This window comes from Quercus lobata, chromosome 8, assembly GCF_001633185.2.
Source record: "Quercus lobata isolate SW786 chromosome 8, ValleyOak3.0 Primary Assembly, whole genome shotgun sequence".
Lineage (NCBI taxonomy): Eukaryota > Viridiplantae > Streptophyta > Magnoliopsida > Fagales > Fagaceae > Quercus > Quercus lobata.
The window spans coordinates 61,148,412-61,165,325 of NC_044911.1; the positions used below are offsets into that span (position 1 = coordinate 61,148,412).

Consider the following 16,914-nt stretch of genomic DNA (forward strand, 5'->3'; position numbering starts at 1 on the left):
TTGATTCGAAATCTTTTGTCAATATCTTAGGACCACTCCAAATGGATTCTTCATTGTAATAACCCGATATATGTGAGACAGATAACTAAATATACTCAAAGAAATAATCAGATACTCGAAAAAGTTTAAATATTCTTATTTATAAAAAATAAAATAAAAATAAAAAAACTTCCATCCTTCCATTGTGGAAACTCATTTAAATACACCAATCATGAAAGAGAACAAAAAAATAATGGCATGCCCTTGTATTGGATTGGTTTTTTTTTTTTTTTTTTTGGTGGGTGTAGATATGGTTAATGTGGGGAAAGGTGTAGAGGATATGGTCAAAGACAGAAAAGAAAAGTAGCGAATGAAGCAAGGGTGTGAAAGCTGGAGATTTCTTAAGAGTGGGACTTTGTGAAAACAAATGTAAGAAAGAGAGAGGGAATGGTGTTGGTGTTGGTGTTGGTGCGGTGGTGGGTGTTTGGGTATTTGGGTTATGGGGTTTAATTGTGTGTGGGGTAACGTGCGCATGGAGTAGTGGGAACACGTCACTGTCTGCGAGTCCCGACAAGGTATCAAATGCCAAGAAGTTCTGGGGTCTGGGGTCTCTCGAACGAACCTCACCGCCAAAACACACAGCCACCAGCCCACCCAGCCCCTACTAGAAGACTTTCTTTTCTTTTCTCTTCTTTTCTCTTCTTTTTTTTCTTTTTTTTTGATGTTTTGGTCTTCCTTCTTGTTCAATCTCTATCTCTATCTCTCTGTTATTTCTTCATTCATCAGTGTCACCTTTTTGACATTTTGGTGTTACCAATGTCACTGTGGTTAGCCAGAATTCAGACCCCGTATTTATTAAAGAGAAAGTGGTTGAGTGGTATCTCTCTCTTTCTTTCTTTTAATGTGTAATGATAATCACAGCTCTTATCGCAATTTGTTCACGTGCTCATAAAAATCATTAGGGGTGAAATTGTCTAACCATCATTTTTATAGTTTTTACTTTATCATTCATAACTTGTCACGTAAGTAAGTTATGGTATTAGCATTTTTCTTTTTTAATACACAAGAAATTAGAGTTGGACCGTAAAAAGTTTGTGACAAGAAAAATACATTATATTTGGGTCCACCCACAAACGAGAAGAATGACTCATGTATTCGAAACCTGATATATCTCCTACCATAACAAGTTTTCTAGCCTTAAATAAGTAATGTTAGGACTACAATTTTTACTATAACTTTTGTCAAATGAAAAATTGTAAATGGTGAAATAAAAGTGGTAAGTTTACAACCCCACCACTCACGACTTCTTAGCATTTTCCTCTTTTAATACACAAGGGTTTAAAGTTGAACGGCAAAATGTTTGTGACAAAGAAAAATACATTAAGTCTGGGTCCACTCTCATATGAAAGGATGACTTATGTATATGAAACATAATATACCTCCTCCAATGATAGGTTTCCTAGTCTTAAATTACGGCATTCAAATTTTAGCATACAATATTTTAGTCAAAATTTAATTATGAAAAGTTATAACATTGATTTAAAAATATTTCTATAATTTTTTTATACCTCCTCCAATGATAGGTTTCCTAGTCTTAAATTACGGCATTCAAATTTTAGCAAACAATATTTTAGTCAAAATTTAATTATGAAAAGTTATAACATTGGTTTAAAAATATTTCTATAATTTTTTTATCAGCTTCTCAGAAAAATATTTTTGTTTTATTGATTTACCTATGTGCCAAGTTGTTTTTTTATTGTTACGGGTGGACAAAAAAATAATTTAAGTCATAAATTCAAATTAGAACTAACAACTTACCACATATAATTTATTGTAAAAGTATTGTAAACATGTTATGAATATAGCATTTTTTTTTTAATTTAACCCAAAAAATTATGCTTTTGTGTCATAACATATTTCCCTCTCTTCTGTGCATGTTTGTTTCTAAAGAAAAAACAAAACAAAACACCATTTTATCAATTTTAAACTAGAACCCTTTTTTATAAGACTATAAATGAATTAAACTGTTCAAGAACATGTTAAACTCTACTTTCAAAAAAAAAAAAAAAGTTTATCCTTGTTTGAACTAGCTTTACGATTATGAGATTCAATTAAGAGAATAGAGAAGAGAGATCCGAACTCTGTTCTCTAATCTCTTAAACAAAGGTGAGCAAATTGAACTTTTCAAAATTAGAAGTCTGTTGACTCTTTCCAATAAAACGAAATGAAGTGGAAAAAACTCTTTTGTAACAAAAGTCATCTCGAAGTGGTTCGGTTTTTCAAGCAAGTAGAAAAACAAAGTTTTGAGCTCCAAGTCAAAAAAGTTGTTAGTGAATTCAAGCGTTACTTCCTTCTTCCTTCTAACTTGTAAGTACAACTTGGAGAGACAATCGAACAAGTACAACTTTTAAAGAATGAGTCAGTGTCTACCAATAAAAATGTGTTACTTCTAGGATACGTATCCAAAAACACTTAAGTTCAATTTTTTTTTTTCTCAAAATTTGGGATGGTTATCATTTTGGGCATTTTATATTTCAAAATTTTTATTTTGATCTTTTATGTTTGAATTAAATTTTTTTTTTTTTATGTTCTAAAAAAAATTCTTTTGGCTTTGTTTCAATTTTTCATTTGACCTTTTACATTTTTAAATTTTCATTTTAAGGTGTGTTTGGATACCGTTTATTTTGTTAAAACTGAAAAATTATTGCTGAATACTAAAAGTACCGTAGATAAAGGTAAAAATTAGTTAAAATAGTACAGTGAGATTCATGAATAGTGTCAAAAAATGTAATGAGACCCATAAATAGTAGCAAAAATAAGCTGAATAGTGAAATAATTTTAATTTTTACTCCTAACCCGAACGCACACTTAGTTTTCATGAAAATTAGATTTTAAAGTTTAAATGCTCAAACAAAAAACTAAATTAAATATGGAGCAAAATGAAAATTTTGAAACATATAAGGCTAATATAAAAATGAATCAAACATGAAATTTTAAAATATAAAGGGCCAAAATGAAAACAAACTTTAATGTCCAAAAATGTACTTGAAGGGAAAAAATTTTGAGTTAATTAGGAATCAACTATTAAGCACACAAAACATGATTATACAAAATTAGGAACACATATGTAAGAATCAACTATTATGAAACCACACAAAACACATATGTAAGAATCAACTATTAAGCATAACTAGTTGCTAATCTGTGCGATGTACGGGATAGTTAAATAAAATTTATACACATTCACTTTTATTGGTACAATCATTTGAAAATAATTCTAACTAATACTCAAATGTAAGAGACACATTGACTTACTATTTAAAGTAGCCTTCTGAAAAATTTACACATATTGTGCAATTGAGCCTTAATTTCTCATCAACAATAAATACATGGAAATTCAAAACATGAAAAGAAAATAAAAATTACAACAATTAATTCCATTATCTTTCATGCTATACTTTGTAATTGTATGGAATTAAGTCAACTCAATTTAAGTAGTTGTAATAAAATTGGCTTCTACTATTCTCTATTCTATAGAGATATGAACATATTGGATTTCTCAAACAATTACCGGTATTGCAATAAAATGATTTATTATTGAAAATAAGAAACAAAGAAAATCTGTCTATAGCTTAAGAAACACAATATACTAAAATTAAAGAGATAAAATTTTGGAGGACAAAATATTATAGATAATTTTAGAAACAGATTATACACTTAAAAGGGTTAGTAATTTATAGCACTTACCCCCCACTATTAGTATACAGACACCAAGTGCGGTCGTCGTAACCCTTTGAAAGAACCTTCCCCAATTGGACCCTATCAAAAAAAAAAAAAAAAACACCCAATTAACAAAATTGATCCAAAAGGGTCTAAAAAGCACACAAAATCAATTCAAAAAACAAAAATATGAGATAAAGTAATTACTTTCCGCTGCCAATGAAATCGTCTTTTGTATTGCTGTTCCAAATTGCAACACTTATCTCTCTAAGGCCTTCAATTAACGAAAACACAAACTTTTTTTGGAATACCGGAGTATTATGACCATCTATACATACACAAAAAAAAAAAAAACAAAATCAGCATAACTCACTATAACTCTATAGAAGCCTAAAAAATATAAAGAAAAATTAAAGGGATTGAATTTGATATTTACGTTTGGAGAGAGAGAGTTTGCAGAAATTGTGACTTTATATTTCTTAACTTGAGAGAGGGGTAAGGTTGCTAGGGTTTTGAGGGTAAGATTGTTAGGGTTTTGAGGTGTTATAATGTTTTTATTTTTATTTTTATTTTTTAAATATTGTGCTGACGTGGAAAATTGCGGTGCCAGCAGAGGTTTCGGTTATATATATATATATATATATATAGATTAGAAACAATTTCTTTTGGTCATTCCAAATTTGACCCAAAAATGATTTTACAAAATTTATTTATTTATTTTTATAAAAGAAGATGGTGTCTCAGATAAATTAACTAAACTATTCCATTCCTTACCCAAGAGATACCTTTAAAACCTCATAAATTGATAGTGTAGTGGATTGATTCTAAGATCTCTAGGTTTCACACCTTCAATCAAGGAATTTACCTCCTATGTACTCCATTGGGGGTATGACCATACAAACCTAAAATCAAAGCCAATAATATTTCACTCGATATATAGTCGTTTTGTTTCATTTTTATGTTTGGTATTTTACGTTTCAAAATTTTTATTTTAACCCTTTATGAAAATTAAAATTTTAAAATGTAAAGCACCATACAAAAAATTAAACCAATCATGAAGGACCAAATGAAAATTTTAAAGCATAAGGGCAAAGATGAAAACGAATCAAACATGTAGGGTCGCGACAAAAATTTTGAAATATGAAAGAGTCAAAATGAAAACAATCTCAAATTTTAAAGATTAAAAACATTGTGTCTTAAAAAAATATATATATATATATATATATATATTATTTTATTTTATGATCCTCTCACGAAATCCACAAAATAATAGAGTTGGAAGACTCAAGCAAAGGTAGAAAGAAATTTCGTTTGGTCATACCAAATTTGACCAAAATAAGATTATACAAAACTAAACTCAAAGCCCATTAATTCCATGTTGGAGATGATCTCTAGTCATGTTCGCGGGTCCTCTCAACATCATCACCGATTCACCATAAAAGTTAAACAAACGAAAAAAAAAAGCAAGGGCCTTTATAATTTATTATTGTCATAATTGTCTATTCTATAATTCATTGTCATAGAAAATTCAAAAAAAAAAAATTCATTGTCATAGACGTCCGATATAAATTTGGAAACATGTTACTATCATCACCACCATCGCTCTCTTGAGATTGACTCAAATCAGTCATTGCTTGAAATTTTCAAGTTTCTTCTTTCTTAGTCTAGTCTACACTTTGATTTAGGCTGGTGAACAAACAAAACCCCATTATTGCTCAAATCAAAAACCTTCAAATTGAACAACCGTCAAACTTTATGGGCCCATTGAGAGTTGAAAAGTCTCTTTCCAACCCCACACAACAATAGTCCAAATGGGCCCACCAAGCCCGACCCATTAGTCTGAAAAGCCCAGTTAATCATTCTTCAAGGCCCAAACTTTTTTTTTTTTTAAAGACAATTTTCCATTTATTATTGCTCACATTATCCATATTTTCAGACTTTTAACAGATAAAACTGAATAAAGTACACACTCTCATGTTCTATTCTGGTGGCAATGGCTTTTCCAATTCTCAACGTTTCCTTGTCCTCCTTCAAAATCCCACTCTCACTCTCGCATAATTCTTGCACTACTCTCTCGAGCTATCCTGCGCCTCAGGTACACTGCACTACACTACATGCTACCACTGTTTGTTTATTATTTATACCACAATATACAACCGGCACACGTTAGCTAATTCTTGTTGGTTTGTGGAGACAGGTACAGTTAGTTAAGAAGGTTCTAGAAGTACAAGGTTGTCGGAGAAACCCAATTGTGTGTTTGGGTGAATCGGTCTCTAAGGCAAGCCTACTCGCTCTAGTTTCCGCTTCTCTTTTATTTGCCGATCCGGCACTCGCTTTCAAGGTACGTAAATAATTTCACTTTAGCCACGTGTAAATAAAATAATTACATACTTGGTGTTACTTTGTTTAATTGAAGTGACTGTGAGTGTTCGACACTTTCTGTGAATCTCTTCACTAGTTGCAATAAACCATTTTAATATGTTGTGAAATTGAGCGCGGTTGGTAGCATTATCGTTGTTTGTGATTTGGTGGGTAATTTTTTTGTGAAGGGTGGAGGTCCGTACGGGCAAGAGGTGACGAGAGGCCAGGATTTGACTGGGAAGGACTTTAGCGGGAAGACATTGATCAAGCAAGACTTCAAGACGGTCTAATTTAATTTTATACAAATATTTTGCTGGCAATGGCTTGCCATTTGACCATATATGTTAGTGGGTTTTGTTTTATTTAATTGATGTGCAATATATTGAATTGGTTTTTCAGTCTATATTGAGGCAAACGAATTTTAAAGGTGCAAAGTTACTTGGTGCAAGCTTCTTTGATGCTGATTTAACAGGTTTAATTTTCTTATTGTTTTCTTGTACTTATGTTGGGTAGCCCAAATTGGGCAATGTTTAGTAACATATGAATATGAATAATGTGACATGATCAAAATTCACCTGATATAACTTTTTTGACAATGATAATGATCATGTTTACCGAGTAAGTAGAGGTTACATGTTAAGGTTGTGTAAGAAGGTTTTAGCAAAGGGCAAGCATTTGGTGCGTGAGCACGAATGCAAGGGAAAATTATTTTATGCTGCAGCTATGTGCATCCCGCATCTCACAACATGTAGATGTGTATAGTTGATGCATGAGATACCTTCTTGTATGCTAGGAAGTTGAAATTACATTGATAAACTGTGTGTTTTAGAGTGAAAAACAAACTATTCGATTGTAAATTTTTAGTGAATTAATGATTTATCTACTATTGTCTTTCTATATCCAAAGGGGCTGATCTTTCAGACACTGATCTCAGAGGTGTAGACTTTTCATTGGCAAATGTTACAAAGGTATTGTTTATTATTAGATTTTTTTTTAGGTGTGATTCAATTTCTAGGAAAGTATTAATTGTTTGTAGAGTCCAGGAAATCTATTTGTATGCATTCTTGTTATGCATGTAGCATTTATGAAACAGGGCCAGCCTGCAGACTTTTTTTTTATAGTGGATTATGCCTTATTAAACCAGTTTGTTTGAAGCTGAGAAAAATCCTTTGACACAAATCCTTAAAAGCTGATAATATTTCCACTATACCTCTTACAAAAAATAGATTAACCTATCAAATACGCTTTTTCTGCAGGTAAATTTGAGCAATGCTATCTTGGAAGGTGCACTTGTTACTGGCAACACATCTTTCAAGGGATCAAATATAACAGGAGCTGGTATGTGGAAACACTGCTTAATGATATTTTTCTGAGAATTGATGTTTTCACTTTTAAGGGGGTTGATCTCAGAGGTATTCTCTTTTAGTCTTAAGAGAATATCACTATGTGCAGTTAATCAAACCTAGGGAACCAACTTGTTTATAATTCAGAAATGTCATCTACTAATTGTCATGAGTCATTCTTTATCTAGTAGTACAGGTATCATGGAGTAATTTACTGAACTTCCTGAATATACGAGCTAGATTCCCAGCAAAATATGCTGGTTAGATATGTATGCATCCAATGGAGTCCAGCACTAATTTTCCAGTGCTATCTAAGCTGCTTAGATTTTGTTACAGAAAAAATAATTTGTAAGATCTTTTTGACAGAGATTATTAAAAATACTAGATTAATATAAGGGGGCAAAAGCAAGGAGATTAGCTTTTAAAAATAGGAAGGTCAATGCAAAATTATGTGGCAAGTCATATGCATACTAACAACATGGCTCATGCTTTGCAACCCAATTCAACTCAACAAAAGCTTTCATATAATCAAGGTTGGCTACTCAAGTTCTTATTTGCCAGTCAGCTCCGTAAATGTAAATCAAGTTCACCAAAAGTGTGAAGACTAAGGCTTTTCTTGTGTGAATGTTGAGACATTTAATGGAAATGAAATATACTTTTTATATATATGCGTGTGTGTGTATTAGTTTTGATGTGGGGCTTTACTCTAATGAAATGAATAATTGTCAAGTTTTTTCTTGATATTTTGAACACAGTTTAGTTTTAAGAGCCACTTTGTACTAGAATCCTACTATGTATGATGACTCTGGATCCCACAAACTAATAAGTTCATTTTTCACCTTGATGATGTTTCCACCCATTTGTTTTTTTTAATGACTAGGTGATATTATTGATCAAAAAATCAAACTAGAAATACAAACACCAATTCTCAGTAGGGAAACCTGCTACTCCAACAGCACAGGGTCAGAACACCAACCCTTAGTTCTAGCGCTCAAAACAGTGAGAAATGTTCCACTTACTACATAAGACCCTATAACATGTGAATTGGTCACTGCTTTGCAACTACCTGCACGCAACCTCACATCATTTTTGATCTGTTGCATTAGAGCCTCCTCTAACAAGATTCTTCCATTAAACACTAGCATTTCTCTGAATCCAAACATGATACATTGATGCAGCCCAAACTAGTTTACAAAGGGAGGATTTGAACCCTCTTTTCTGCAGATTAGTTAAGGGGAATTATTAAGAACTTCAGCCCAGGTGAAGGTAACTTGGTTCACACCACACAAATGCAATAGCTAAGACAAAATTCTGCATGCAAATGAACATTCAAAAATCAAATGGTCATGGCTCTCCAATATGTTTCTGCAATACGCACATAGCATATCTCCGTCATAAACCTTTTTGACAAGCCTCACCGAGTTGACAATCTGTTTTGAATGTCTAGCTAGCAAATGAATGAATGTTTGGGAATGACTATATGATGCCAAATGAGGTTTCACCAATCCACCACAGCATGTTTAAACCTAATTCAATTCCAAGCAGAGTAGCAAGTGAATCTTCCATCTTTTCCTTCCCTACATTGCTTAAAATTTCTTTTACTAATAATGCCATTATGGAAAATTTGCTTGAGCTTTAACATTCCATGGAAAGAATGTGGAATGTTTGCTTGCCTAAAATATGAGCTTAGGCCAATCCTGTTATGAGGTAGTTATTTATTTTTTGACTGATTTGCCTTGCATGTGGTCAGACTTCACAGACGTGCCCTTAAGAGATGATCAACGAGAATACCTTTGCAAAGTTGCAGATGGGTAAGCTAAACTTTTCTATACATTTGCCTTCTAAAATATTAAATATGCTTGGTTCATACGTAAACCACTTTTTTTATCATTAAATCAGGGTGAATCCTACAACTGGAAACCCAACACGTGACACACTGCTTTGCAAATAGAATTTTATTGCTCCAGTAAACATTATATTTTAACAGAGGGGAGCGGCTTTGCTGCATCTGTAATAAGAGCTGCAGCTTTCATTTGAGTTGAGTTTGACATCTTCTGATTATTGTAGCTATTGTATAATATGTTGTCAATAATAGCATTATCCAGCCCCTTCATTTATTTTAATGGCAAACGTGTGACATACATTATAAATGAATGTCTACCATAAATCAGAATTTTTTTTATTTTTTTATTTTTTTATTTTTTATATATCTTCTTTGGTGCTCTGGATTCCGTACCATATAACAATGGTTAGGACATAATAGATGGTTCAGCTTCCATTTCCAATTCCAATCAGATGATTGGGTCTTTTCCATTTCCAAGTTCAGGGCCAACTTATAAGTAGATGCCGTGCTAACTTGACCGTGACCCATCTGCCTTGGACAGCTCTTGATTAGGAGAAAGCATCGCATGCATCCGATATATGCATTCTCCTCCTAATAATGGTAGCCTCATCTTGGTTGTCGCCTCATCTTGGTTGACAAATATTGGTTGCCGCCTCATCTTGGTTGGCAATGTTTGTCAATCCAGTATGGTTTAATTAGCATTAGAAATGTATTCATTCACTCTAGCAATGACCTGGCATTACCCAATTCTTCCATGGAGGAGAAACTGAGTTGAATGAATCCCCCTCACTTACTGTAAGCAAAATAAGTACTCAGTCACTCATGCTGACTCCACAAGCAAAATGACTACATGAGAGCAGATTGGAAAAATCGACATTTGGTCTATAATTAGATAGTTCTGGTTATTTCTCTAGGCTAAAGCCTCTGGGGCCATCTAAGAATTTCTTTTCTGAATTTGGGAATTCATGAAAAAAATAAAAAATAAAACCCCTAAATTTGGAAGACTTGCATCATAAATGTAATGCTGCTGCAGGTGCTGTAAAAAATGATTCATCAAACGACCACATTTGCAAGATAAAAACGTGAGATGCGTAATTCACTAACATTGACAACTTGCAAGTCTTGGGATACTGAAGAATTGTTCATATCATTCACAGCAGTTGGAAAAGTTTTAGGTCAAACAACACTTAAAAAGAGTATCATGCTGAGTAAAATAGTACTTATAAGTGAGAAGTAGCAATTTTAAGTTCTGTACATTAATGAGCAAGCTAACAGATGACTTACATTTTACATTTCCGGATTGAATCCATTCCTTCCCCTCAAGATTTTCAAAATAACCAAAGGAAGGGGGAAGGAAAAAGGTTAAATTCTCAGCCTAATTAGCAACCTACTAGAAGCCTAGAAACTATAATACCATGCTTAGAGAAACCCATATTTTTTGCAAAGAAAACAAAAAGCACTGTAACAAGGTCTCCTGGAGGCAAAAATGAGAAGGAACACCAACTGGAAAAAAATCAAGAGAGGTACCAGCAAACTGACCAACCTGCCAGGGCACCTCTCCTTCCAAGCCAATTCACATCTAGCAGCTCCAACCAAATTTAAGATATGGTCTATCAGCTTCTGTAAACTCAAATTTCTTAACAAAGACTATCTGCTAAGTAATGGCTCAGTGCCCATGATCATGTGTGCTTATTAACATTTCATTAACAAGATAAGTCCTGGCTGCCAAAACACTGTACAATATGCTAGCCTCTAATCCCAGCACTTTCAGAGGCCACTGTTTCATTTAATGGACTAGACCCTGTTTCATCAGACACCAGACCTCCCCCTATTTGACTATGCTTATGCTGGGATGGCTCCGAATCTTGGTCAGGGAACACCTCAGATTGCAATGACACAGAGATGTTATTTACATGTAGCCATGTTAGTTCCCACAAGCTATCTCCACCTAATGCACTCCTCTGCACAAGGACACCCCTTGTTTTCATAACAAGCAAAGTGTTCTTAAGGAGCTCGGGAACTAGCTCATGAAGCTTCTCACTCCTCTTCCCTCTAACTTTCACATTCATATATTTTTCCATTCGGCTGAGAACACCCAACCATAGTTTGCAAAATATAGTTAACTGTGAGAGGTCATGGAGTAACTGTAAAAACACTTTTGACAAGAGTTTCATGGCAAGGATGAGGGTGCCTTCCATATTTCGGTAGTCCTTTTGGGATTGCCCTTGTGCAATTTCAAGCAAGTCATCAAGCACTGTGAAGATCACCATCTCAAAACACTGTAACCACAAACCATGTGGAAGGTGGATCTCATCCACTCCTGTCAGACACTTTTGCAATGACAATAAAGCATAATTCCTAACCTCTTCTCTCTGGTCCAAACAAACTTTCCTCAATCCCTGCACAAGCCTCATCCACATCTCCCCAATATCCTGAGACATTTTCAGAGCCTCCTCCACCCCTATTGCTTCCTTGGCCTCACTTGCCCACCTTGCTAAACAATTAACAGAGCCTGCCATAAGATCCAATGCACGCACAGACCTTTCTGCCTGTCCAACGCGAGACTCAGCAAACTGCCTTGAGGTATCTACACAGAGCGCATAATTGGCTGGCAACAAGTGAGCTCCGTCAGACATTATGAACAACAGTGCATCAAACCCTGCTTCAGAAGCTTCTAGGTGTCGAGCCGTGTTATTAAGTATAGATGTAATTGTGCGCCACCCAAATTGGGATCTGATGTGAGAGGCATTTGCCTTCACAAGGCGACTCACTTCCTGTGTAATCTGCTCACAATATGCATCAGCAACCCGGGCATCAAGCTTCATAACAAGTTGTAGCGACTTTAAAAGTTCATCAGAAAGGTTCTCTTTATAGGGAAGCAGCCGTTGGCAAATACGGAGGACTCCAAAAACAGCCTTCTCTACCAGGGCACAAGGAATAACAGTTGACTGGACAATATTGGCTATGTGCTCATAAACACCCTGCCAAAGAAGCACGATCCTGTCCCTGTTATTCAGGGTAATAGCAATCAGCAGCTCCAGGCAGAAAACTGCAGTATCTTCATCCTCAGGAGAGCTGTTCCCTTTCTGAGGTCGCCCAGCAGCCAACATGAGTGCTTTTGCAAGCTGCAATAGAGATTCAGCCTGCAGAAACTTGCTCTCGGTAAATATGCTATCAATGTGGCACTTTTGAATTGTTTGAAGGGTGCGTTGATGAGCAGCAAGTTGTTGTTCAGTAGGTTGGGACCTTGGCTCCTCTGTATCAAGAGATAAGAGCTGACTAAACCTGCCCATCAATCCAGAGGATCTCCTAGGAGTACCCATGGATGGCATATGAGCTGAAGATAAAGAATTTGGGAGTGGCTTCCCATGCCCAGTGTCAGTAGAGAGTTCAGATTCATCAGCTGCGTCACTGGCCACACGAGCTGGAAGAAGACCAAGCTTGTGCAATCTTAAGATGCAATCCAAAATATTTCTCCAACCAGTGCGGATGTAATCACCGTAATTATTGGCAATAGTGAAAACTGCCACTGTTGCCTTTCTTGCTTTCGTGTCATCACCAAAGGCTAGCACAGGTTCCTCAGCAGATGATGGATTCATGAGGGTTGTGAATTTACAGAGAGATACAACCAGATCATCCAGCACATCTTCAAGATGATGGCATGCTGAAATCTTTGCAACAGCTAAGAATCCATCAATACATGTTTGGTAAACCTCTTCATGTTCTGCATGATCAAATACCACAGAGATAGCGGCAATTGTTGGGCCTGACATTATAGCAAACATATCACGGTCAAGGTAGGCTCTGGAATCAGATACAATGAATGGAGCAGTTTTTTTGGATTTGTGCATTAGGTCAATCCACCGGCTTGGGGTCATTTCTGGAAAACCAGCACCTTGCTCTGGGGTTGTGCGGATCTCATTCTTGCAAATTGAGTGGTACAGCTCTGACAGAAAATCGCGAGGTAGGTCATTGCCTCCGTTGATGTGCCTATTATTCCGGATGAAATCCTCTTCGGTCATCTTTTTCTTCACCTGTATATTGTGCTGATCTGTATTGAGCATAATGAGTGAATATGATAATAGCAAAGCGGCATCCTTGTTAGCTAGAATCTGTGGCGATTGTTCATAGTATCTCTCTGAGAATGCCTCAAGTACCCTTTGTATCTTTTGTGATTCTCCAGGTAGACGGAAGGTTTCCAAAAACAGCCGCAATGCAGTGTCCAAATTCATGTCTTGGAAATCAAAAGTCCAAGCAAATTCATGAAGAACCTGAACACAAAACTCATCATGGTTTCCCAGGAAATCACCAACAAGATTCTTATCCAACCCAGCAGTATACCTGAAAAAGCAGGCTACACTTTGGGGGTCAAGTTTGTCAGGCAAGAGATGTGTTCCTTGGAGAAACTCCAGCCCTTTCTTGGGGTCACGATTGAAGTGATCAGCTCCAATCATCAACCTTCTCTTGATGTACTTCCTTCGGCGGACAAATGGAACCCAATGACGAGTATCACTGTAGTTGTCACACTTCACCATCCAAAACGGAGTATACTCTTCAAGATTCACTGGAGAGTTTTCTGAACCAACCAAGCCATTGCCTATCCTCTCGGCCATTCCCTGAATAACAGCAATAAGACCATCCAAAGCAAGGATGTGCATTGATGACAAAGGGCAGTTCACCGGAAATGCACTTTTTGACAGCAGATTAGCAAGATCTTCAAAGATATTACTGCAAGTTATGTCACAATCTAAGTTAGCATACATCTCTACCATAAATGTTTTCTGCCTGCAGAAGTCAACAAGAGCCTCCATGGCAACCTCCTGCTGCTGGTATGTAGCCCCATATCTGCTTTGTGCAAGCCTCAAAATCACACAAGAAAAGAAAGCCTCAAGCTGTAATTTGAGTTCCATTCGCAGATGATTATACAGATTGAGAACCATGCTGCATACCATTGAAAGAATAAGTGGACTCATTGACAAGCCAAATTGCATCAAATTACGGAATAATTCATCCTGAATCAAACTCAATAGCCTGGGATGACGGCGAATGGAGGGCCCACCCAATTCTATAGCTGAATTGATCAAACCCAGTGAAAAAAGAGGCCCATCTTCATCAAATGCTATAGTATTTGATCTGGGGCCCATTCCCGTATGCTCATTAACATTTAACGAAGAACATAGGAAGTTGAATATTTCCACCATGCAGGGGACCCCATATGGCCCATTCATCATATGCAAGTCATATGAAACTGCCTCCTTTCCGCCACCAGACCCACCAATGTTTTCATCAATTGCAGTTGCAACTAAACCTATAGAAGCATTGGAAGCAAAATTTGTGGATAATGGCTGACCATCATAATCGGAACTCATGTTGCCATTCTCAAAATTTCCACCCCCTAGAGTATACTCATTATTGAGCCCGCCAATCTGCACCCAAAAAAAAAAAAAAAAAAGAATTATACTCTATGTCAGAGAAAAATGAGACGTTGCAACAGGAAAATAGGAATGAAAATGCACTTATACCTCCTGTTTGATGGTATTTCCGCCATTTATATGTTCCATGTTCTCAACATCAGGGAGGCGTGAGAATATACACCTAAGAAGCTCGTGCATTGTGTGGCGAGCAATACGTTGCAACAACTCACCTTTTGATCCTGCTTGGTGAACTATTCGGTAACAAGTATTCACTATCGTGCAAACGTGCTGATTACTCAACATAACAGATGCTTTAATTTTCATACAAGCTAGAAGAACCTGTAGTATCTTCATCAGTACCACTTCTTCTGATGCAGGATCAGTCACCTCAAATCGGCAGCTAGTGACAGCATCAACTACCAAGTGCATAGCATCGTCAACATTTACAGTATTTTGGTCAATCACATCAAGACTTAAAATCTTGTGGACAGATGACAGAGCAACACCAGTGATTGGTGCACCAGTTTCTTCTGACTGAATCACATCCAGGAATGGCTGGAGGTACAAGGCAGGGTTGATAGCATGCCATGGATGTTGCCATGAAAAGATTTGCTTCCGTAATGCCTTCAAAGACTGAATTAGAGAGTTCTCTAGCTGATCATCACCCGACATATAACGACCCCCCCATCTTACATTTCTCCTCATGACTGCCAATACAGCACCTACCTCTGAATTAATCGTGCATGCCAGAGTAGCTTTATTAGAATAGTTCACATCACAGTCCTCAGGTTCCTCCTCAATTGAATTGATTCCAGTTTGCAGCTTTAGACGCCCCATTTTTCAACAATATTTGTTGTATAGAACCTGAGGTCTACCCTTCTAAATCAACTGCTACAAAAAGATGGCAGAGGAACCTAAGCAAAACATACCTACATAGAAAAAACCAAGACATAATTTTCATGGATTTTTCACATACTAAATAAGTTGGCATGAAGCAAACTGCAAAACAATCCCAAACACATCAATGAGTTTGGCATTCCTTATTTTTACCTACCTTATTTGTTGACAGCCGAGACAAAAAGTGCCTTTAAGTAAATAAGTTAGTTCATTTGCTTATATGTTAAAGGGTGAGATGAAAAGTGAATTTAAGCAAATAAGCTGAAAAAAAATAGAGGACATCAAATGCACAAACTTCTCAAAATCTACCATCAATAGTGTTCTGAGGTAAAAGTGTAACTAGCAAGTTAGCTCAAAGTTTTATACGCATAAACATATAATAAAAACGACCCATCTAGCCAGCTCCAAGCCTTTTCTTCTTCTTTTATTTCTTTTTTCAGTGGAGGCCCGTTGGGTCAGCCTCTGGGATACACAAGGGGAGTGACCCCATCTCTAGCGCGACAAGAAACTTTACCAGTTAAGCCAACTCACACCCAGTGCGCATTTGCCAACAAATTTTTCTTTTAGCTTATTTGTTTATATACAGTTTTTTTTTTTTTCAAAAGTCTTAAAACTCTTTCTAGTTACAAGCACACTACATTTTCATGATCACACCATTGCACTTCTAATTCCACTCAAGATTTCACAAATATCCACAAACTTTATACACTTGAAATTCCTAGTGATCTCAAAATACTAAAACCCTAATTTAAATTATCCAAGTCAAATCCACCTACTCAAAACACACACACACACACACACACACACACACACACACACACATATATATAAATCTATAAATATTGCATGCACAAAATTGAGATCCAATTTTTTCCAACACTATTAGCCAAAACAGTGAATGAGCTGAGAAAAAAGTAAACGGCAGATCGTTCCGCCGTTTGGTGGTCTAGAAGATGCTACTCAACCAAGTCTAATACGAGTGTTTGGCTTAGTTCAAAAAATAAATAAAAGTCAATTTTTCCACTGCGAATTAAATTTCCTAAAATAAATAAAAATAAGATTCGGAATTGCATTTTCTTTTGCAGCTGGGAATAACAGTAGAGAAAAGTAGTTTAAGCAAGAACAGTAGAGATCGATCAAGGAAATGAGCGTACCTTTGCGGATCCAACGGTGGAGATTCGTCCGGGAACTTGGGAGAGCGAGAGAGATTTGGGTCGGAGCGTGGAAAAAGCTAAGGAAGACTGAAGGAAATGAAATTTACGAGGGAAATTTGTGGGAAAAATGAATTCCCTGGAAAATAATGTTTACCTCGAAAAATGAAAATCGCAAGGAAATAGTTTTTCTTTTTTGTTTTTGT

The 16,914-nt window shown here is 36.0% G+C and overlaps 2 protein-coding genes across 3 annotated transcripts; one reads left to right on the plus strand and one right to left on the minus strand.

Annotated features, from left to right (window-relative positions):
* The first annotated feature begins 5,632 nt into the window (after positions 1–5,632).
* Positions 5,633–9,563, plus strand: LOC115957167 (thylakoid lumenal 15 kDa protein 1, chloroplastic). Its single transcript, XM_031075385.1, has 8 exons — positions 5,633–5,794; positions 5,897–6,040; positions 6,249–6,344; positions 6,460–6,532; positions 6,967–7,028; positions 7,317–7,398; positions 9,154–9,214; positions 9,303–9,563. Exons 1-8 carry the CDS (start codon positions 5,693–5,695, stop codon positions 9,352–9,354), a joined length of 672 nt encoding a protein of 223 aa, XP_030931245.1. The 5' UTR covers positions 5,633–5,692; the 3' UTR covers positions 9,355–9,563.
* An 852-nt stretch (positions 9,564–10,415) lies between these two features.
* LOC115954940 (ARF guanine-nucleotide exchange factor GNOM) lies at positions 10,416–16,914 on the minus strand. Of its 2 annotated transcripts, none has more exons than XM_031072943.1 (3): positions 16,712–16,914; positions 14,769–15,548; positions 10,416–14,672 (listed from the first exon to the last, which is right to left on the minus strand). In XM_031072943.1, the coding sequence occupies exons 2-3, from the start codon at positions 15,495–15,497 to the stop codon at positions 10,992–10,994; spliced, it is 4,410 nt and encodes a 1,469-aa protein (XP_030928803.1). In that variant the 5' UTR covers positions 15,498–15,548; positions 16,712–16,914; the 3' UTR covers positions 10,416–10,991. The 2 variants fall into 2 exon arrangements, with proteins under 2 accessions (XP_030928803.1, XP_030928802.1); XM_031072942.1 differs by having other exon boundaries at positions 14,769–15,589.